Source organism: Phyllosticta citribraziliensis (genome assembly GCF_038025025.1).
Source record: "Phyllosticta citribraziliensis strain CPC 17464 chromosome Unknown J3D65scaffold_5, whole genome shotgun sequence".
Lineage (NCBI taxonomy): Eukaryota > Fungi > Ascomycota > Dothideomycetes > Botryosphaeriales > Phyllostictaceae > Phyllosticta > Phyllosticta citribraziliensis.
In genome coordinates, this window is record NW_027117342.1 from 163,049 (window position 1) to 182,594 (window position 19,546).

At 55.2% G+C, this 19,546-nt stretch overlaps 9 protein-coding genes across 9 annotated transcripts; 3 read left to right on the forward strand and 6 right to left on the reverse strand.

Moving 5' to 3' along the window:
* Positions 1-455: 455 nt before the first annotated feature.
* Positions 456-1,358, reverse strand: J3D65DRAFT_314040 (uncharacterized protein). Its single transcript, XM_066795295.1, has 2 exons — positions 1,152-1,358; positions 456-1,071 (listed from the first exon to the last, which is right to left on the reverse strand). Exons 1-2 carry the CDS (start codon positions 1,271-1,273, stop codon positions 558-560), a joined length of 636 nt encoding a protein of 211 aa, XP_066655768.1. The 5' UTR covers positions 1,274-1,358; the 3' UTR covers positions 456-557.
* A 2,046-nt stretch (positions 1,359-3,404) lies between these two features.
* J3D65DRAFT_657626 (uncharacterized protein) lies at positions 3,405-4,622 on the reverse strand (the record flags this gene model as incomplete). The annotated part of the gene is made up of 5 exons (XM_066802524.1): positions 4,165-4,622; positions 4,013-4,117; positions 3,742-3,966; positions 3,552-3,694; positions 3,405-3,500 (listed from the first exon to the last, which is right to left on the reverse strand). Coding segments are annotated over exons 1-5 (768 nt in total), but the record flags the coding sequence as incomplete, so codon positions are not given.
* A 2,588-nt stretch (positions 4,623-7,210) lies between these two features.
* J3D65DRAFT_657627 (major facilitator superfamily domain-containing protein) lies at positions 7,211-8,901 on the forward strand (the record flags this gene model as incomplete). Its single annotated transcript, XM_066802525.1, has 3 exons — positions 7,211-7,462; positions 7,548-8,588; positions 8,649-8,901. 3 exons carry the CDS (start codon positions 7,211-7,213, stop codon positions 8,841-8,843), a joined length of 1,488 nt encoding a protein of 495 aa, XP_066655770.1. The 3' UTR covers positions 8,844-8,901.
* A 251-nt stretch (positions 8,902-9,152) lies between these two features.
* Positions 9,153-10,776, reverse strand: J3D65DRAFT_551781 (cytochrome P450 phenylacetate hydroxylase-like protein; the record flags this gene model as incomplete). The annotated part of the gene is made up of 2 exons (XM_066797055.1): positions 9,153-9,487; positions 9,534-10,776. 2 exons carry the CDS (start codon positions 10,774-10,776, stop codon positions 9,153-9,155), a joined length of 1,578 nt encoding a protein of 525 aa, XP_066655771.1.
* A 363-nt stretch (positions 10,777-11,139) lies between these two features.
* J3D65DRAFT_620928 (histone acetyltransferase-like protein esa1) lies at positions 11,140-13,085 on the reverse strand. Its single transcript, XM_066799900.1, has 4 exons — positions 12,926-13,085; positions 12,834-12,861; positions 11,439-12,695; positions 11,140-11,390 (listed from the first exon to the last, which is right to left on the reverse strand). The coding sequence occupies exons 1-4, from the start codon at positions 13,006-13,008 to the stop codon at positions 11,232-11,234; spliced, it is 1,527 nt and encodes a 508-aa protein (XP_066655772.1). The 5' UTR covers positions 13,009-13,085; the 3' UTR covers positions 11,140-11,231.
* A 62-nt stretch (positions 13,086-13,147) lies between these two features.
* J3D65DRAFT_620931 (exonuclease) lies at positions 13,148-14,938 on the forward strand. Its single transcript, XM_066799901.1, has 2 exons — positions 13,148-14,332; positions 14,440-14,938. The coding sequence occupies exons 1-2, from the start codon at positions 13,330-13,332 to the stop codon at positions 14,580-14,582; spliced, it is 1,146 nt and encodes a 381-aa protein (XP_066655773.1). The 5' UTR covers positions 13,148-13,329; the 3' UTR covers positions 14,583-14,938.
* J3D65DRAFT_314420 (Mycolic acid cyclopropane synthetase-domain-containing protein) lies at positions 14,784-16,961 on the reverse strand. Its single transcript, XM_066795297.1, has 2 exons — positions 15,648-16,961; positions 14,784-15,590 (listed from the first exon to the last, which is right to left on the reverse strand). Exons 1-2 carry the CDS (start codon positions 16,617-16,619, stop codon positions 15,195-15,197), a joined length of 1,368 nt encoding a protein of 455 aa, XP_066655774.1. The 5' UTR covers positions 16,620-16,961; the 3' UTR covers positions 14,784-15,194.
* A 486-nt stretch (positions 16,962-17,447) lies between these two features.
* J3D65DRAFT_314433 (ribonuclease H2, subunit C) lies at positions 17,448-18,329 on the forward strand. Its single transcript, XM_066795298.1, has 4 exons — positions 17,448-17,807; positions 17,859-17,933; positions 17,982-18,205; positions 18,252-18,329. Exons 1-4 carry the CDS (start codon positions 17,681-17,683, stop codon positions 18,291-18,293), a joined length of 468 nt encoding a protein of 155 aa, XP_066655775.1. The 5' UTR covers positions 17,448-17,680; the 3' UTR covers positions 18,294-18,329.
* On the reverse strand, positions 18,330-19,187 carry J3D65DRAFT_314479 (uncharacterized protein). Its single transcript, XM_066795299.1, has 2 exons — positions 18,661-19,187; positions 18,330-18,608 (listed from the first exon to the last, which is right to left on the reverse strand). The coding sequence occupies exons 1-2, from the start codon at positions 18,892-18,894 to the stop codon at positions 18,366-18,368; spliced, it is 477 nt and encodes a 158-aa protein (XP_066655776.1). The 5' UTR covers positions 18,895-19,187; the 3' UTR covers positions 18,330-18,365.
* Between the last annotated feature and the right edge of the window lie 359 nt (positions 19,188-19,546).

Genomic DNA, 19,546 nt, shown 5'->3' on the forward strand with positions numbered 1-19,546 from the left:
TTGGCATGAGACAATTGACTAATGCACTTGGGCCCGTCCAGTTTGGGAGGCGATCCTCCGGCTTGACTAGGTCTATGAAGGCATCAGCGATGCAGTGGACCGGTGTCTCCGCACAAGCGCTGCTGTTGTTGTTCGAAATTCTTGTCGGGGGCGCCGACACGCATTGCTTGTGCCCCCTTTTTGCGTCAAGAGGCATTGCACGCCTCGGCGGTGAAGGCTTCTCTGATTTTGATAAATGCAGAGGACCGGGCCGGGGCGCGATTAAGCTCAGCGAATGGCACCTGTGGAACCCCTGGAAAAGGGATTTTTGCCGATGGCGACGCGAGCAGTCACCCGTGCGGAGAGCTTCTTGACCGCTATTTGTGTGACCGAGGGACGATTGCGTCTTGCAGCTCTGAACATCCATACTGGATTGAATCTTCTACCTCAGCCCTGCCGCTCATCAGTGCCAGCAGTCGCAAGCTCGGCTTGATGGAAGACTGATCACATTGTGCTCCTTCAAGGTACGCACTGCACCATGGTTCTTTTAGTGGATCCCGGAATGCGAGAAGGAGCTTTCACCAGCACACACGCCCAATGGCTCTTTGCAGAGGCGCTAACCCGGAAAGGCCGATGAGAGTCGCCACCAAGGCTTGTGCATGGAAACAAAACGGTTGCTGGCGAGCGACTTCGGTTCTCAGCCACTTCGTGTTGAGCGCGTGGACGACGAGGCGAAGCTTTGACGCAGAGTTCGAAGGACGACGGGGACCACGACGCGGCCTCGGGCACAAGGGTCTGGCCGCAAGTGGGTGTCCCGCGATCCGTTCGTCGCCAGCGATGCGGCCCGTTTTGGCGCTCGAGTCAGCCTGCGTCATTGCGTCTGCTACTCCACGCTTTCCTCGCTCGGTCGAGTGATGAGCGTACGTAATTCCATTCTGGAAGGATAGGAGAGCAAAAGGAGCACAACAGTATTGGTGGCCGGAAGATCCTCCTGAGCGAGCTTGTGCAATCCCAAAGAATGCGGGGCTGGCAGGCGTTTCTTTTGCATCAACAACAACAACGACAAGTGTTACAAGATGGACGATCAAACGACTGCAGAATGTTCAGTCAGCCACAACTGACCACGGCATCATGGCGCAGTCGCACCCGCGTTAGAGATACACAAGACCTACAGTCTCAAGTCCTGACAGCCGACGGGGAGCAGCACCATTGCGGCCATGCGCCTCCGCGTCCTTCCAGGCTCTGGGGATAATAATAGCTCCGGATTCGACGGGAAATGGGACCAGTTAATCATTGCGCTCAAGCGATCTTTCCATGATTTCTATGGTGATCCGGACATTCCAGATTGGGATTCGCGCTCAGACTGCTCCCAAGAGACTGGTCACCAATTGGTGCTTCGTATAGCTCACTGGTGCAATGTGAGGTAGATTGCGTTCGGTCTGTCCGCGATGGACGCGGCGTCTGCTCATTCAATTACAGCAGTTTGGTTGACCGGAAACTGCACAACGGGAATTTGGCGCATACTTTGGGAGGGAATGGCGTGTTCATCTCCTTCGTCTAGAATCCACGTGTAAGCCTTGGCCTTGGAGTGAGCAGTTTGAGGGGAAATGCTATTGTTGTACCACGGCCGTGTGCTGCCCAATGGGGACGCGTGGGACCGGAGCCTCCGCCTGTTGTGCATCCTGAGGAGGGGCACATCTCCACGACTCCGCTCGAGGACGCGTAGTAGGCGCTGTGTTTCATGCCACCTTGCCATACACGCAATGCTGCTGGCTTCCGCTGTCGTCCTCGGGGAGCAGGTGCTCGCTCCGCCAGTGGCTACGAGTCGGTAGTGAAGAGTGGAGAAGCCCAGGACTTGGTCATCTCACAAACTCGTCTTGACAGTCTATTCTGAGAAATGCTTGGTTGAGCTTTGGTGTTGATCTGGTGGCACTGCCCACCTCTCGTATGCCGTGTAGATTGGCGTTCTGCAAATTGCTACGGATCATCTGGGTGAGTGAGGTTGCTGAGTGGAGTGATTTGCTTCGCAAGTAGTGCTGGCCTGACCGAGGATCATGAGAGCTTTGGACAGGGAAGCTCGTTTGCTTGAGGATCAGGACATTCCGGAGAAGGCGGTAGAAAATTGGAGACGCTCATTTTGCTTTTGCTGATGGAGAGCGTGGCGATGCAAGGGCAGAGATGGGACTGGCGGGCGGTGCAAGTCGGCGGGAGGATGCTGAACTGGTCGGACGGATTTGCACTCGGATCTGCGATGAATGGGATGCGCATTGATTGGATTGCTTCTGGGGCACGATTGAGGTGAGTGAGAGGTTGATGAGAGGTGCAAACAAGGTCGACGTGTTGTCGCAAGCAAGCGCGACGGCATGGTGGGCGCTAAACCGTCGACCAATCGGGTCCGAAGGCCTGCCACTAGCCCATCCGCCTTGAACGACACTCCTTCTCACACACTTCACCAACATTATCCAGACCTCAGCTCATTGCAATGTCGCGTGTATCCGTTGTGCTCTTTGATTCGTCAATCATTTCATCATACGTACAAAGAAAGACGGTGCAATACACAGGCGCCAATTACTCTCTTGGGTCAAACATCTCATTCACCTCTTTCACACTACCTGCAGTCAACCGGCGAGTGTGCTTCGTCTTCCATGTCCAAGTCCGCGGCACTGTATCTGATATTCCAATCCGTCTTTTTCCTGATAATCAGCTTGTCCTTTCCTTCGCTCAGGGCACTCGAATCCAACATCTCTTGATGATTGCGCTCGCCGCGGTTGGAGCCTCGCCTTTTCCCACCCCCTTCGGAGTCGCCATTTAGTGACAAGGGGCCCTCTGCGTTGGCCGTCACTGTCGCGGTCGCTGCCGAGCCTCTCCTCCCGCACATTTCGCCCAGTCGCTCTCGGCTCCCTGCTCTTGACGGGGCCATGCTCGCCAACTGCTCTTTGCTTCCTGATCGCGAAACCAGTCCATTTTGGCTGACCGAGCCCCGCCTCGTGTACATTTCGCCTAATCGTTCTCGACTCCCAGCCCTCGACGGGGCCAAGCTCGCTAGTTGCTCTTTGCTTCCCGATCTGGACACCAGCCCATTGTGGTGCATCGAAGCGGCGTCCAGCAGATCTACGCTTCGCACCGTCGGTGCACGTCCGCCCGAGAAGCCACGTCCTCCGTAGGGACCGCCAATCTCTTTTTCGAACGGCAATGCCTCTGCGAAAGAAGTCGAGGGAAACCTGCAGAGAGATGGCTCGGGCTTGTCGTCGATGCACATGCTATGGTCGACCATTCCTCCGACCGGGCCACCGTGGTCCATCCAGTTGCCGTCAGCAACAGCTTGAGAGGCTCGAATGTTGACAATTGCGGCATTGGTATCGTCCAAAGTTGGACACAAACAGGGGATTATTCCAGCAAGAATGGAGTAGTGTTGTTCAAACAAACTCAGAATGACGAGCGGAACAAGGTCAAACGTCAGATCCGTCGAGTTGATGCTCCGATGCAGGAACAAAAGGCGCAGAGCTTCGATGGGTATCAACCTGAATGGTAAGCATGCAGCAAGAATTTCGAGCGCCGGATGATCGACATACAGCAACCGGAAACCGAAGCCAGTGATGACTGTGAGTTTTGAAGACAGTGGCATTCTGATGCCGGCCAACAGACCTGCCGGTGAGGCCACGAGCACGACCTCGATGAACAAGCCAAGTGCTCCGAAAGAGTCCCAAATCTGGGGCTGTTGATCGTGTTAGAATGTTCCACGAATCTTTCCAGTGGACTCACCCAATTCGAACAGCGATCGGCATCAAGTTCCCACGGTCGAGACGGTTTGCAGGTGATGGAAACAGTAAGAACAAAAGCACTGCCCCAAAGGAGCGTGAAAGCAGATGTCGCATAAGATGTAAGAATCCTTGTTCGTCTATGAGACAAACGTTCGAGCAGTTGCGACGTCGCCACTTTGCTGAGCGTGAGAGAGGCGACAAATAGTATGTTGGCCGAATATACAAGCTGCTTCCTGTCAGAGCTCGTCAACCAGTCTTTTTTGGCCACACACCTGTTGGACATTGTCCTTTTGATCAGTGTCCAGATCGTCCACGTGATGACCCAAGCCTTTCCGCACCGCCAGCAAAATCAGCGTCGTCTGCGCAACCGCGCATATCTGTCAAGTGGTAAGCACCATCCAAATTCGACAATCTCTGAGCTAACCATTGAGAGCACATTGGCCGCGTCGTCGGATCCGAAGAGCAATGAAAATGGATACCTAATGGACAGCCGGAGGGCAGTGAGAAAGACCAAGCTTCCAAGTAAGAGCGACGCGGCGATATTGACAAACAGGCCGCGATCTTCCGTCGTTCCGACAGTGTTTGTTGGCGTTGACGCCGTCGAGTTGTACAGTGGATCACTCATCTTGAGTCGGAGAACCAGGCAAGACAACAGCCTGAGATTCTAGGCGAACGCTGGACTCTTTAGTAACTCACGCGAGTGGGCTGTCGCAACAAACCCCACAGAATCTTCACCCTGGTTGTTTCGGTGGTCCCAGGCTGTCCCGCTGCCGCAGAGATGTACGGTACGGTGCCGGGCAACAGCATGGGTGGACCAGCAGTTACCACTTTAAAGTCTGCTCGCGTGTGGTGCGGCAAGGTTGCCTGCCCAAATCGAGAGCCTCTTGTCCAAAGTTGTCTTTCATTCCCAAACAAACATCCGTCCAACCTTGTCAGAGCAGGGATGCAGCAGCAAAAGCCACGCTCGCGGCTCTTGAAGTAAACGAGGGCGGGAGGCGGACCAGAGATCTGCTTGTTGTCGCCTGGCCACGGCAGTTATCCTCGCCAGATTGAGTTTGCGGCATAGATTGGAACGCGGAAAATCTGCCAGGTACATTTTGATTTCCTTGCAACCAAACTCTGCGGCAAAGCAACCTCTGATTGAAGTCTTGTCCTGCTCCAACACCGGGGAGGAAGTATTCGCCTGTACGCACTGATTGGTGTTGTCCAGATCCATGTCCTCGGGAACAGGGAACGCGGCGGCTCGACGCCGTGTTGACACTTCGATCAAAATGAAACTCGGGAACGATTCTCCCCGCATGTTTACCCATCAAGGTTATTTTTGCACAAAGAGATCCTTGAGATTGTCCACTTCACCGCTCGAAATTTCCACTCAGTTCTCTTTCGCTGTTGCTGAGCGCGCTTGCATCGAGTGCTCTTGATAGACTTGGGTTTCTCAGTATCGAGAATCCAAAAGGCACTGCTCGCGGAGACTAGCAGCAGCTAGATTCATAATCAGTAGTCATGATGGGAAATTGATGGCAATGCGCAGACTTTCAAATAGCCTTTCGTGGAGTTTGTTTTGTCAATAATCGCAAAGCATCAACCGAAGCTAACGATGTTTCAGAAAACTGGCCGCTGGCTTCCAACGCCTCTTGAGTCGTTTCGAAACCCATTTCGGTGACCTTCGACAGATCCGAAAGCGAGCTTTCTGCCGCGCTGCTGTTTTCACAGCAGAGCCAACCCTGACAATCGTCGAATAGCAAAGCCCAGCTTCCCGGGAGCGCTTCCCCGTGGGTCGGCTGGAGCGGAATGCGCCACAGCCGTCCCGCAAAGCATGCGCTAGAGCACCTCTGGTTGATGCTCTTGCGCCGGAATCTGTGATTTGGACCACTCTCGGATCTCTTGCAAGCCGGAACACTGAGTTTGAAGGCAAAACTGTGACCACGCTCATTCAGCTGCACTTTCTGGAGGAATTCGGGCTCAGTCAAAAAAATCAGCTTTCCGCAAGCGCCTCCTGCGACAGAAGCTCGTGTTCTTCGTTCCCAGTCCCGAGCAGCGCGGCTTGCATGTCATACAAGGATGGCAGCTGGGCCGGCCCATGGTGTTGTATAATTCGGAGACATCACTCCATCAACAACCATGCCCCGCTCCAAGCAAGATACACTTTACAGACCTGCCGCGAGAGCCTCTGCCCGCCCGTGAGACAGAAAAGTGGTAGCGAGCCGCTCGATCGTTCGATGGACCACAGCTCCACGCCTGTACTCCCATTGTCGAACGTCTGAAGCAGATGTGCCATTTATATCGTTGCTTGTTAAGGTAAGGCGGCCGCAGTGGCGCTTTTGTTGGTACAATGATATTTGCGCCGCGTAGACTGCTCACTGTGAAGAGGCAGCCCGAAAGAGTCATTGCGTTAATGAGACTCCCATCTTGTCCACATGTGTAGAGCAATGGCCGCTGCTGCTGCCGTCCATCAAGTCTCTGACACTGGCCATGTAAAACCACCGTGCCCAAGTACAGACCTTCGCGTGGACGGAGCAAGAAGGTATGATGCCGTGACCGCGTTGAAAAACGTACCGGGTTGACTGCAAGATTGAAGATGAGGACCGCATCGCATCGCACAATCGCACTTCAGTCTCAAGTAGTGCACATTTTCCCGTGCGTCACCTCTAGACGCTTCTTCTCAGGAGCTTCTTCTGACCCAGCTACCCGGATGACTGGCGATTCAGATCCCAATGCACGACTTGAACACTGAAGCTTTTTGAATGTCAATCTAGACCGCGCTGTGAGAACTCACTGCCGCAAGTGACGCATGACCGATCCATCCATGGAGACAGCGCAATATTGCGCTACTAGACGCGAGGGAAGAACAAGTCGAAGCACGATCGTAGCTTGAAGCCTGCAACAACGCCAATGTCGAGTTGAAGCCTTTCAAGATCTCAGGCGAGTTGCACAGTAACACCGTGGCATCACTTGACATCCTGTCACCTCCAAAGTGGACATCAACACGAGAGGTGAGGTGACGAACCTTCAATTTGGCTCCGCCGACTTCCAATGGCCACCAACCAAGAACGGCTTTCTCACTATGGCTTGTCCCCATTTTCAGTCGCAGGTGGTCACGTGTGAACCGTTAGATGGGCTCTGTGTCAGAGTAAGCGTTGCCAGTTGCGCCCTGAGGCTTCATCGTGGTTGAACAACATAATCGTCGATTACCACATCGAGATCGTCGATTTTTTGGTCGCGTTGGGTTCTGTTGGATAAAGACTGAGGCCTTGCCAGTACCATGGAGTCCTCGCAGAGGATCCAGAATGCTCGACCATCGCGATCTGATGATAGCTCGATGTATCGATGAGGAATCGGCCTTCAAGGACTGTCAGTACCACACACGTCTCTCGCGAGCATCTAGGGTTATTTAGCTGATGACTGACCTCGAAAAGTCCCTGCTCTTCATCAGATGCCAACGCTTTCGTTAGTTCAAATCATTCGATTCAATGTCACCTGGAAAACCACCATGCCGTTCGTCAGACGGCGAAAAGTCCTTTGGAGACTACACGACCTTCGTCCACGTCCAGCCACACGTGGACGAGCTGGCTCTCAAGCTGGACAAGCACGGAATCCCGCTTTCACCGCAGCCGTCCGCAGAACCCAAGGACTCACTCAACTGCCCCAAATGGTTGAAGTGGGTTGTTCTGGTGCAGATCTCGGCGCTGTCATTCACGACATACCTGTCAGCGTCCATGGTGGTACGTCGTAGCGATAATTCCGCTTCTAGCGCTTCCAGCGCCGCGCATGAAGGAAGGCTAGCTTGACTGACGAACAAACATCTAGTCTCCCGCCTTTTTCCCGCTCTCGCGCTACCTGCACCGGCACCGCGGCCTTTCCGACACGGCCTATACGACGAGCATCGTCCTGGCGACGACGGGCGTGTCGCCATTCTTCTGGAACCCGCTGTCCAACGTGCTGGGCCGGCGGCCCATCTGGCTGCTATGTCTGCTAGGCTCCGCAGCCACGTCTGCCGCCTCTGGCGCCGCGCGCAATTATGAAGTGTTGCTCGCGCTGCGTGCGTTGGCAGGCATCTTTACAGGCATCCCGCAGGCCCTGGGCTCGCCGACCGTGTGCGATATGTTCTTTGCGCACGAGCGCGGCTTCTACATGGGCCTATACGCGGTGTCGAGCATCGCCGGGGCTCACGCGGCGCCGGTGCTGGGCGGCTTCGTTGCGCGGGCGGGAGGCTGGCGTTGGACATTTTACGGCGCGGCCGTGGGCTTTGGCGCACTGTTGCTGCCGTTCGTGCTGAGCGTGCCCGAAACGCTGTTCTCGCGGAGTCCGGCGGCGTTGGCTCTGGCGCAGCACCGCTCGTGGCGTGACAACTTGCTCATGAGGGGGCGGCCAAGGGCCGGCGAGAAGCGCCTCGCTGCGGTCGACTTTGTGCGCGCCTGGCAAATGCTCAAGTACCCCTCTGTGCTGCTACCAGCCTTGTATCTTGCTGTGTCGCTGGGGTTCGGCAGCATCATCTTCATCCTGAGCGGCCCGGCCATCTTCTCGTCGCTGTACGGCTTCGCACCATATCAGATTGGCATGCTGGTAGGGCTGTCGCTGACCCTCGGCAATCTCGCTGGCGAAGTGTTTGCGGGTGGCTTCTGCGATTGGGTCAGCGAGTCGCGGGCGCTCCAAAGAGGTGGAAAGAGGAGGGCAGAAGACAGACTGTTGGCGATCTTGCCGGGTACGATTCTGACACCAGCCGGACTGATCCTCGAGGGCTTCTGCATCCAGAGGCGGACGCACTGGTCTGGACCTGCCCTGGGAATCGCCATGTCGAGCGTTGGTTTCCAAATCGTGACGACAGTGGTGTTTACGTACACAGCAGAGGTGAGTCGAGATCGATGATGCATCTCCTGGTGGGCGCATGGCTGACTAGTCGCCTTTCAGTGCTACAAATCGCAAGCGGCTCATACCGGCACCATCATCAACTTCTTTTGCGACATGTTTGGCTTTTGTGTTGCGTTTTACGACTTGAAGATGGGCGAAACGCTGGGATTCCAAGCGGCATGGACCATTCTGGCAATGATCAATGTTGCATTCTTCTTTCCAGTGCTGATACTCTTTTGGAAGGGAGAACAATGACGTGAGAGGCTGGGGCCGCCACAGTTTGACCAAGATCTGTAGAGTGAAGACTTTCGGGCCTTCTTAGATCTGTTCAGATATATTTCCAATTCATCTTTCGTTTTCGGTCAGTACTTGGATAGAAATGGTCTGATTTGCGATCATGTTGGATGGCAGAGGCAACAACGGCTGACTTGATGCATGAAATCTGTATGCAAACAAAAGTTTGCAAACCTCTACTGAATTTATCCAGAACCCGCAAAACTTGTGAGCAGTCAGCGTTGTTGTGGCCTGAAAGGGCGAGAATATAAGAAGACTTACAACGGCCTTTCAATCACCCGTCCCCTTGGCTTGCACGCTCTTCTCAATCGCCTCCCTTAACATCGATTCGTTCCTCGGCTTGAAAAAGACCTTGTAATTTTTGCTCATCGTCACCAGACTGGTCGGATCAGCGCTACCCGTGACAGGATGCGTGTCGACGTCGGACGCGCCCACCAGCTCAAAAGAGTTGAGCATGCGCAAGAAGACGATGTAGAGTTCGCGATTGGCAAGTAAAGAGCCAGCACACATGCGGTAGCCAATGCCATAGGTGAAGAGAGGGGCCTCAGGCTGCTCGAGCCAACGCTCCGGACGAAAGACGAATGGGTCGTGCCACACCTCGGGGTCTTGGGTCGTCAGCAGACTTCAAGATTTGGGGAGGAGAGTTCATACCCATGTTGCAAGCCCATGCATTGAGAAATATGGTTGTGCCCGCCGGGATCAGCTTGCCCTCGTAATGCAAGTCTTTGACTGTTGCGCGAGGCAAAGCCAGACGGAGAACGCAGAAGTATCTCAGGCACTCGCGCACCAGGGCCGCAATGTACGCAACTTTTTGATCGTCTTCGGCGTCACACAGAGGCTGGTCTTCGGAGTATTGCTCCCTGATGGCTTTAACTGCTTTTTGCTGAATGTCGGGTCGCTGTGCCAGAAGCGCAACGCTCCACTGGACCAGAGTCGTGATCGTGTCGAGCCCGCCACTCAACATGGTCAAGCTGATGCTGGTGAGTTCTTCCTTGTTGAGGCTAGCTTCTTCGTCCAAGATGACGTTGGCTTGGATGCACGGCTTGTGTGTCCCTTCCTTCATCCTGCGATCCAAGTCATGGTTCAGGCGCTTCAAGTACACGTCGCGGCGGTCGCGGACCTCTGCTGCATGCCTACTGCCAAAGCTAAACGGGTTCAGCCTTAGCAGTGGAATGTAGTCTTGCAAATTGCCAGTCGTGCTGCGGAAACGGCTGATGTCTTCTTCCACATGTGTGATTTCATCGAAGAGAGGGTCGTCGCGGCTGCCCATTCGAGTGCCCCAATTCAGGGTCAAGGATAGACTGAGAGAAAGTCGCTGAATCATGGGCATGGGGTCGACGCCCTCCTTGCCTCCTTTGCCGTACTCGAGTCCCTCTTTAACGAAATCGCGAGTTTCAATGTCCAGATGGTCAATGTAGGTGGCAACACTCGGCTTGTTGAGCGCGCTGGCTGCACCTTTGCGACGCCGCTTCAAACTTTCGGAGAACGGCGACGTACCGATAGTTGTCCCGGCAGTGTTGCTCAAAACCTTATGGAACGTGTAGAATACCGGGCGCGAACTGAGAACATGGCTGTGTTTTCCAAAGAGATCCCTTGCTGTGACAGCTGAGTTGACCACGATGACGGGTATGTTGCCGAGTTGGATCTGATATACGGGACCGTATCGCTTGCTCCAGAGGCGGTAAGTTTCCGCAGCGTTAACGCGGATTTGGTGAATGTTGCCAACTATGGGCAGCCCTGGAGGTCCTGTAAATCCAGGAAAACGGGCGCGGAGCCTGTAAAGTTCGTTCAGGAAGACATAGCCGAAGAGTAGGAGGATAGGAGAGAAGAGAAGAGTCCGGAGAGGATGATTGAGAGCTTGGTTCTCGACAGCATCGACGACTTCGCCAATCATCTTGCAAGCTGTTCAAGAGGATGGGTGGCTGCGACTAGCCGTTAAGGATGACCTTCAGGAAGAATGGAGGTGTTCGGACATTCAGAGTACCAAGCTGCAGAAACATGACCCTTAAAACATAGTCTTGAAGCCAATGTGCTGCGGAATGAGGACCGTCTCGGTAGTCTGGCGGCATACTGGCTTCAGGGTCAACAAGACCGTTTCTTTGTGATTGGCCATGTGGGGAGTGGCTGGATCCCTGTTGTCCATCAATGCGGGGAAGCTGGGGCGGAAGACGTCCGCTTGTCCCACGGAATCTGGGCATTTTCTTGCCGGGGAACCTGGCACCAAGCAGTCGTTCGGAACGTTGTTCATGTAGAAATAAAAGACGTTAGATTGGACTACACGGTCTACCGGTAAACTCGGGGTATCATCAAGAATTCAAAGAGCATCTCCACTTCCCTCACAGGCTTCTTCTACCAGTTCCATGTCCTGGAGGAGGCAGTAAAGACAGGCGGCTTCCACTGCAGCTTCTCAGGGTCAATTGATCGCTTGCCTTTGGCCCTTTCCTTTTCTCGTTGCCGGAGCCTCTGTTCAACCACCGAATCGGTGAGAACTATGACGTGTTGGTTTTTCTGGTGTTGCAATTAGCCAAGTCCCAGGGGCCATCGCGATCGACTTACAGAGTAGCGTAGCATATTGAGATTTTGCAGCGTGTGCAGCACGTCGTTTGTCGTCATTGCCGTAATGGAACCAAGCTCTTCAATGTTTGCATCAGCCCGTCCGTCCATGAGCAGATCCACAATTGTCTCCTGCCAGAAAGCACGGTATCCTAGAAGACCCAGGTCACTGAGCGGTTTCTCGGGGCTGCCCAATTTGCCTTCGCGCTTCGACAATTCGTACGAAAAGGCAATCAAGAGTTTGCCGAATCCCTTTCTTTGATACTGAGGCAGAGTCAGGATACACGCGACGTTGTATCCTTCGGCGCTTTCTTTTTCTTTCGAAAAGTAGCCCACCAAGTGGCAGCCGTGCTCGTCGCGGGTGCACATGCAGTAGAAAAGAAAAGGATCAACGTCGTAGTACAGCGTCTTGTGGTCGAGGAAAAGTTTCGACAGCAGACACAAGTTGCGGCACCATGTCCTCTGTCTCCTGCCATCGATCTCAAAGAAGCTGACATACTCGTCGCGGTAGATTTCGTTTCCTGGAGGGTGGTAAAGATCGCACTTGGAGCGGTGGCGCTCAAACTGCTTTCTCTCGCCAAAATAGCCTAGACAGAATTCGCAAATGAAGACCATGTCGCAGTCGGTGAGCTCAACCGGATATGGCGAAAAGTACCACGGCTCAATTTCATGCTGGCCCATTTGGACACGCTCGAGGTTGCGCACGCGGGCGATTTCGGTCTGATTCTGGGTCATCGATCCAGACGTGCGCAGCTTTTCGATTTCGTCCTCGCGAGAGAATGCCTCGTTGGGCACGGCCTTGGCTGCGGCTGCGGCATCCTGAACGTCGACAAGGTCCATTTCTTCATCTTCAGCTTTGGGGGTTTCGCCATCGGCAAGTTCAGTGGTGACTGTGACAGACCCCTCTTTGTTTTCTTTGCCACCGGCAGCAGATGGCTGGGGTCTCTTTCCAGGAACATTGACATTTCCAGCACTCAGTTCCGGGGTTGCTGAAATTTCGCGGTCCAGTTTGGATCGTTGGCGTTTGGGATTCTTCGACTTTTGTGCGTCGGCCTTTGATGTCTGGTTCTTGCTTGCTGAGGATTTCTTCTTGTCAGGCTTTTCCGGGGCAGGCCACTCGACCTCTCTTGTCAAGTCAATGCGATCCGCGGGAATCCACTCGTCGAGACGCTTGTTGAATTCTTCATAATGAACGTAGAAGCGAGGCTCGCCTTTGCGTTGCGTGATGGACAAGATCTCAGCCTTGCGCTTCTCGCCATCCTGACAGGAGTAAGTGCTTGTTGGATAAAGAAGTGACTTTTGCAGATTCTCGAATACGAAATGGAAAAACAGAGGTAGGAAGAAAGTAGAGAAGCTTCAAGTCACAAAGACACAAACTGCAGATTGCGATGACCTTACCTTGTCGACAAAAGCCTTTACACCAACGCTGTTCGTCAAGTCAGCGCGTGGCGCGGGCAGAAGCTCGGGCTCGGGCGCGTGAGGCGACTCACCGAAGTTGAGGGAGCGACGCAAAGCCACGTTCGACGGCTTCTGGCGTGCCGTTGGGCTCATGCGACGCGTCGCGCGGAGCCATGAGCGGAGAGCAGGTGTGAGCAAATTTTCAGCAGTTATCCTGATGGATGGTGATGGGATCGGGTCGCTCTTTGTGTGTTGAAGCTGCGATGGAAACATCGACGCGACCGCGACCGCGACCGGCTGCAGCCTCTGTCCCTGTACACGTGACGCTAACTCCGTCATTCCGCGGCCCATTTCTGCCTCCAGACTTTTTTCCATCTCGACCTTACAACCACGAACAACATCTCGCCGCCGCTCTGTCCACCGTTTTGAAAGCAAAGAAATTTCCCGATCTCTCGATAACATCTGTCAATTGCAGCATGCTGCGCTAGGCCCGGTCATGGAACTCAAGAACCTGTCCAGCAATTGGAAGAAGCTCCAGCAAAAGATCAAACCCTCCGACGACACCACCAAGAGCACCAGCCTCAAGCGCAAGAGCACGAATGAGAGACCGTCCGCAGCCATAGGCGCAAAGCGAAAGAAGACAGACTCGAACGCCCTCCCCGTCGACAAGAAGCGCCGCAAAATGGGCTCGTTCATCTCCAGGGAAACCGCATCTACAGACACTCCCTCGTCGAATGCGCCGGCCAGCGCCTCCGCTTTTGCTCAAGAGCACAACATCCCCCTCGCCGACGTCGAAGCCGCCTACAACCTGTCCAAGACGACGACAAACGGCAGCAACGCGACATACAACGACGAGCCCAACGCGGGGCTCAACACAACGCGCCAGCCGGGCAAATACCTGGCGCTGGACTGCGAGATGGTGGGCGTAGGACCAGACCCGGACTCCGACTCGCAGCTCGCACGCGTCTCGGTCGTCGACTACAACGGGCACCAGCTCTACGACAGCTACGTGCTGCCGGTGCTGCCCGTGACCGACTACCGCACGCACGTGTCGGGCATCACACCACGGAACCTGGCTTCAGGACGGCCGTTCAACGCGGTGCAGCGCGACGTCGCGACGCTCCTCCAGGGCCGCATCCTCGTGGGCCACGCGCTCAAGCACGACATGGACGTGCTGCAGCTGTCGCACCCGCGCAGAGACATCCGCGACACGGCGCGGCACTCGGCGTTTCGCGCGCACAGTATGGGCCGCGCGCCGGCGCTGCGCAAGCTGGCAAAGGAGGTGCTTGGCCTGGAGATCCAGAGCGGGGAGCACTCGAGTGTCGAGGACGCGCGGGCAACCATGGCGCTGTTTCGCGCCGACAAGGAGGCGTTTGAGCGCGAGCATGCGAAGAGGTGGGGACGCAGTCACGGCGGACCTGCTCCGGGTAGCGCAGCAGCAGTGGCCGCAAGAAATGACGCTGATGATGCTGCTGCCGCGGCGGGGAAGCCGAAGAAGGGTAAGAGCAACAAGAAGAAGAAGAAAAAGGGGAAGAAGTGAGGGTAGTCTGTCAGGTGTCGGACACGCAACGAGCGAGCAGCTGATCTGACATGCGGTGCTCTCAAGGGAAAACGGCGTCCCCATCACTGGCGGCCAGTCAATCCAGACACAGACACGCGATACCAGCCCCAAAGCAGCACGCCAACGTCAGCGCGTGCGTAGCATTCGACCGCGCGAGAGCCGTGGCCCCATTCGGCCGGGGAGAGTAGAGCGGACAGTAGACTCGAGAACGAAGTTTGTGAAGAAGGGAAGAGAAAGGGCGGAGCTACAAGCACTTGTTTGATACCCCCATAGCAGTGAGAGAAAGAGAGGGGGAGGCAAAAGCATCACATTACAGCATCTGGCCGGCGTTAGAGAAGCGTTCTCTTCTTCACCAATAGATACCTGTACTCCATGTCGGCAAAAGCACTCACACAACGGCGTCATGGTCCACCGGAAGATCAAAGCATATATGACTTAAAATGGGATTGAATTACCTGCCTACCAACTCATGCACCTCCTCGTGATAGCAGCGCCTTGTACCGCCACAGCATGGTCCCCCTCTCCACCGACGTACCCCGATGCACCCACCCCTGCAAGATGCCATCCCTGCCAGGACAGTACAACGTCTATTAGCAACGCCGCCCTCCGGTGGCGATCCCGCCGTGTATGAAGAAATTGTACGATGTGGGAAGAGCAACAAAAGATATGAATGAAGAGCGGCGAAGAAGTAAAGGAGAAAACGGCGAAGCGCCAATCGCTATGATCGCGTTCAAAAGATCTCAAGGAAAGGAATCAATCCAAGCAAGCTGGCGGCCGCGACGTCATGCCGCTTCGCGCGCCTACAAGGGTACGGTTTCCATCATCTCAACCGCACCCTCTCTGCCAACAGTGATGATGACATCTCCCAGTGTCTTGGTGCGGAAGCCCGCTTCGCAGTATGCAAAGTAGTACTCCCACTTGCGGCGAAACGTCTCGACGTCGGCCTTGGTCATGTCTTCGTGCTCCTTGAGCAGCGAAGGGCGGATGCGCGAGTCAAAGTTGGCCATGAACTGTTCGCGCCACAGCCGCAGCGTCTTGGCGTAGTGCGGGCCAATGTTTTCAATTTCGTCGACGATGAGACGTTTGGATGCGCCGGCGTTGATGGCAGCGACGAGCTGCGAGACTGCAGGCAGATGGCCGCCGGGGAAGATATACCGCCGGATGAAGTCGTCAGATGCGGCGTAGGCGTCGTAGCGCTGGGTAGCAGTCTTGTTAGTATGAGCATAATGGGAGAAAAAGGGGGGAAAGCTCACAGTCTCAGGCATGGTGATACATTGGAAGACAGCGATGCCACCCTCCTTTTTCAGCAGCCGGTCCACCTGCTTGAAATACGTGACCAGGAATTCGGGGCCAACCGCTTCTAGCATTTCAATGCTGATCAACTTGTCGTATGCCTCGCGGTCCACTGGAGTTGGGCAATTGCGGTAGTCGCAAAGCAGCACTTCTATGCGGTCCTGCAGTCCGGCCTCGCGGATGCGATCTTCAGCGAGTTCTTTTTGCTCGACGCTCAACGTCAGCGAGGTGATGCGACATCCAGTCCGCCGCACGGCGCGAATCGCCAGGGAGCCCCAGCCCGTCCCAATTTCGAGGACATGATCGGAAGACTTTAGTTTGGCGTTGTCGATGAAGCGGTCCAGCTTGCGCATCTGCGCGTCCTCGAGGGTTTCGAGAGCTGACGCAGGCTCCGTCAGTGGCAACCAGATGGGACAGCTGTAAGTCATGTCCGGAGAGAGGAATGCGGCAAACATGTCATTGCTAATGTCGTAATGGGCAGCGATGTTGAGACGCGAATTCTGCAGGGTATTGGCTTTTCGGGCGAGCCCAGACAAGGTTCCGGCCAGACTCGACGTCAGGGTTGAGCCATTGGACAGCGCGCCGCGGTTCATTATGAAGATGTCAAAAAACGCAGTCAAGTTGGGGCATGAGACTTCATTCAGCATGAAGCTCTCAGCAAAGCCCATGTCCGCAAAGAGAGCCAGACGAACCCAAAAGGTGTCAGAGTGTACGCGAAGGGTTGTGCGGGGCCCAGCGTCTTTGTTGTCCCTGTTCCCGCATATTGTTTCGGTCCCATCCACATCAACAATGTCGAGTCGTCCAGTCTGTATGTATGAGAGTAAGCTTAGGACAGCGCTCCGCGACAGGCTCGCGAGCGGACCCCATGCCAACTGGCCAGTGTAGCTGCGCAGCGCGTAGAAGCGCGAAGTCAATGGGGAGAGGACAGCCATGGAGCTCGAGGAGAGACCGAGGGGCTCGCGCGCGCGCGGAGCGGAGCTGTGACGATGGCGATGACGAGGGCGAGACACGAGGAGTTACTCGCGGATGGAACTAGGCCGTGCAGAAACCAAGGAATGTAATGCGGGATGGAATGAGAGCGCAATGGCAGCAACGAACTTGGTGAGAGCAGACCGGGGGGGAACTGAAGGGAGAGGAGAAGGGCTGGCCGCAGACTGGTAGACGACAACAGGCCATCAGCCGCTAGCATCAACCCTAAAAAGTGCTTGTTCGAGGGATTGCTTCTGGCCGCCAGCCCACATGCGCCCTGGCTCCGAAGGCATGTGGCCTGCCGGCAACGGCCACTTGGACAAGTGGGCTTGATTACATGTGGCTTTTGGGCGAAGCGCGAGAGGCTGGCAGGTATTGGGGTCGCGGCGCCTCGTGTTTTGGCAGAGCGCGAGGTGGAAATGGGGCCTTTGCCCTTTGCAGTGAGTCCATGACGTTTGCGTTACTCGGCGAAGCGGCAACGGGCGACGAGTCGAATAAGGGCCCGCTCGGCCGTTGGCGTTTCCCGTCTCTTGCAGCGGCCGTCCACTCGTAATCATGAAGTCATGTCGTGAGTTTCCTGAGCCTCGGACGGACAGTCTCTTTGTCCGCCTGGGCGCAAGGAACAATTGGGATGGCGTTGATGAGGCTCATTCGACGAAAATGTGGTGGGCCCCGATGCGGGGTCCGTTTCTCGATGGGCGCGCGACATGTACCGTCATTGACATGGTCCGACTGCTCCACCGGGCCCAATGCGTCGAGTGAGAGTGTGAGACTGAGAAGAGGCAGAGAGCGTCGCCATGGGGTAGGAGTAGTAATCTGGAGATGAAGTGCGACGGACGAAGCGTCGAGGTCGTCCAGCAAGTGCCCCCGAGGCAGAGGCAGACGCAGAGGGCAGGCACCCAGGCACCCAGGCACCCCCCAAGAGATCGGATCGCCGCATCCCGGTCGCCGATCAACTCACGATACGCGACTCTGCGCGTCTGACGCGTCTTCCTCTTCTTCCTCCGCTCTGCAACCATCCATCATGCTCTCCATCCAGCAAAAGTCGTCTTCCGCTCAAAAGGCCACGCCAAATCTCGTGCCGTGTCGCATCGACCACAATGGCCCCGTCAACGCCACCGAGCGCTACTGGAAGCCTCAGACGGAAAATGGTGACAGCCTCAACTCTTTTTGCACGCGCCCTTGCTGAGACCAACAATCAGATGGCACACAGACGGCCTTTTTCCGTGGGCGTAAACTGAAAGGCCGACAAATTCAGCTGCCAGACGGCTATCGAGGTTCGCCACCTTCTTCATGCGCGCGCTTCGGCTTCTGACCGGTATCAGGAGCGCTCCTCTCCACGACCAACCGCACACTCCCTCAGGATAACACACAGGCTGGCGGTGAAGGCGATGACAACGAGGAAGACGAAGAGACCGTCGAGGTTCGTGTCGTCGAGGAGGTTGGTCACTTTGACCGCGTCGTTGTGTGGGGCCATGAGAGCGTTCCAGACGAGGCCGAGGACCCGTATTCAAGAGGCTTGGCGGAATGGCTTACTTTTGCTCAAGCTGTACGTCCCTTTGCCGTTATATCGCTACCGTACTGACAGCTTTCAGATGCATTCGCAACCAAAGAGCGACAATGGCTCCCAAGCGTGATTCTTCTCTCCGCCCTCAGGACAAGCGGGGCGTTCGGGCTGGGGACGCATTTGGATTTCAATAGCGAACGGGTCATACATCTCTTTTCGGCAAAGTCTTGTCCCATTCGCGCTGCTCTTTGAGGAATTCGGCTTTGCGCTTCTGGTATCCTTCGTGCTCGCGGCACCGATTCCACACTTGGCGGAAAATCTCCGAGGCTTCCATCTTGTCCTTGGCGTCCTTGTGCGTCGAGCTCTTGGGCAACTCTTTGCCATTTGCAGTCGAGTACTTGCGACCGCCACGATGATTGGCGTATCTTTTCGCTCGCGTCATGCCCTACAAAGTGTCAGTCAGGAAGCTGCCTGCCATGTAATTACAGGAGACTGGCCATCTGGATGAACTTGCGGCACATGTCCATGCCCACAAAGTCGTCTTCTCGATCGTACTCTTCAAATCGCTGCCACAGGTCTTGTGAGCTTTTGCGAGCGAGCTCCACGGTGCGGAATCGCCATAGCGGGAGCAGCGTCGACTTATAGGGCTCGAATGTCAGGACCCCTTGCTCGCCGCGTCCAATCCGGTAGCTCATTCGGAGCGCGTGGGATGGTGGAGAATGATTCGACATTTAGAATCCGGATTCTGAGCTGCTTATGTTTCTCAGCGGAGTCCTGGGGAGGTGTATTGGAGCGTATGCATCTAGAGGGGATGCGGAAACTAGATTGGTCAAATAGCTACCCGGATCGAGCCAATGACGTCGCCGTGTTTCGCTAGCCGACCCAAAAGAGCAATGAAACCGCGTCTGTCTGCTCCCGCTGATAACCGCTATACTCACTACTCAGGCTGAACCCTCTTCGGAATTCTGCTCTCTGGTCGCTCGGTCTCTGCGTCAACTCTGGCGCTCGCCGGCATCACTCATCTCTGGCGGCATTATGTCGGCTTCGCCGTGGCCACGATTTTCGGTTTTCTGGCATCGTCAGCCAAAACATCAACAACTTCATCTCGACTATTCGGTATTCTCTCTCAACTTTCACACGTTCAGAACCTGTCTATTCTGCAGACATCAGTTTGCAACCGGGATACCCGCAGCCTCTTCTCCCACACTCCTGCTTTTCCCGTCCAATAGTTCCAACCAAGAGAAAAAAGAAAAGAAAAACAAGTAAGCGGGACCCGATCCAGGAGCATCATTTAAACAAGCATCGCTACTCTTACATCATGCCATCTTGTACCCAGAAATACGCTCTTCTGGTACCAGCAAAAGATGTCAAGACCATAAAGAC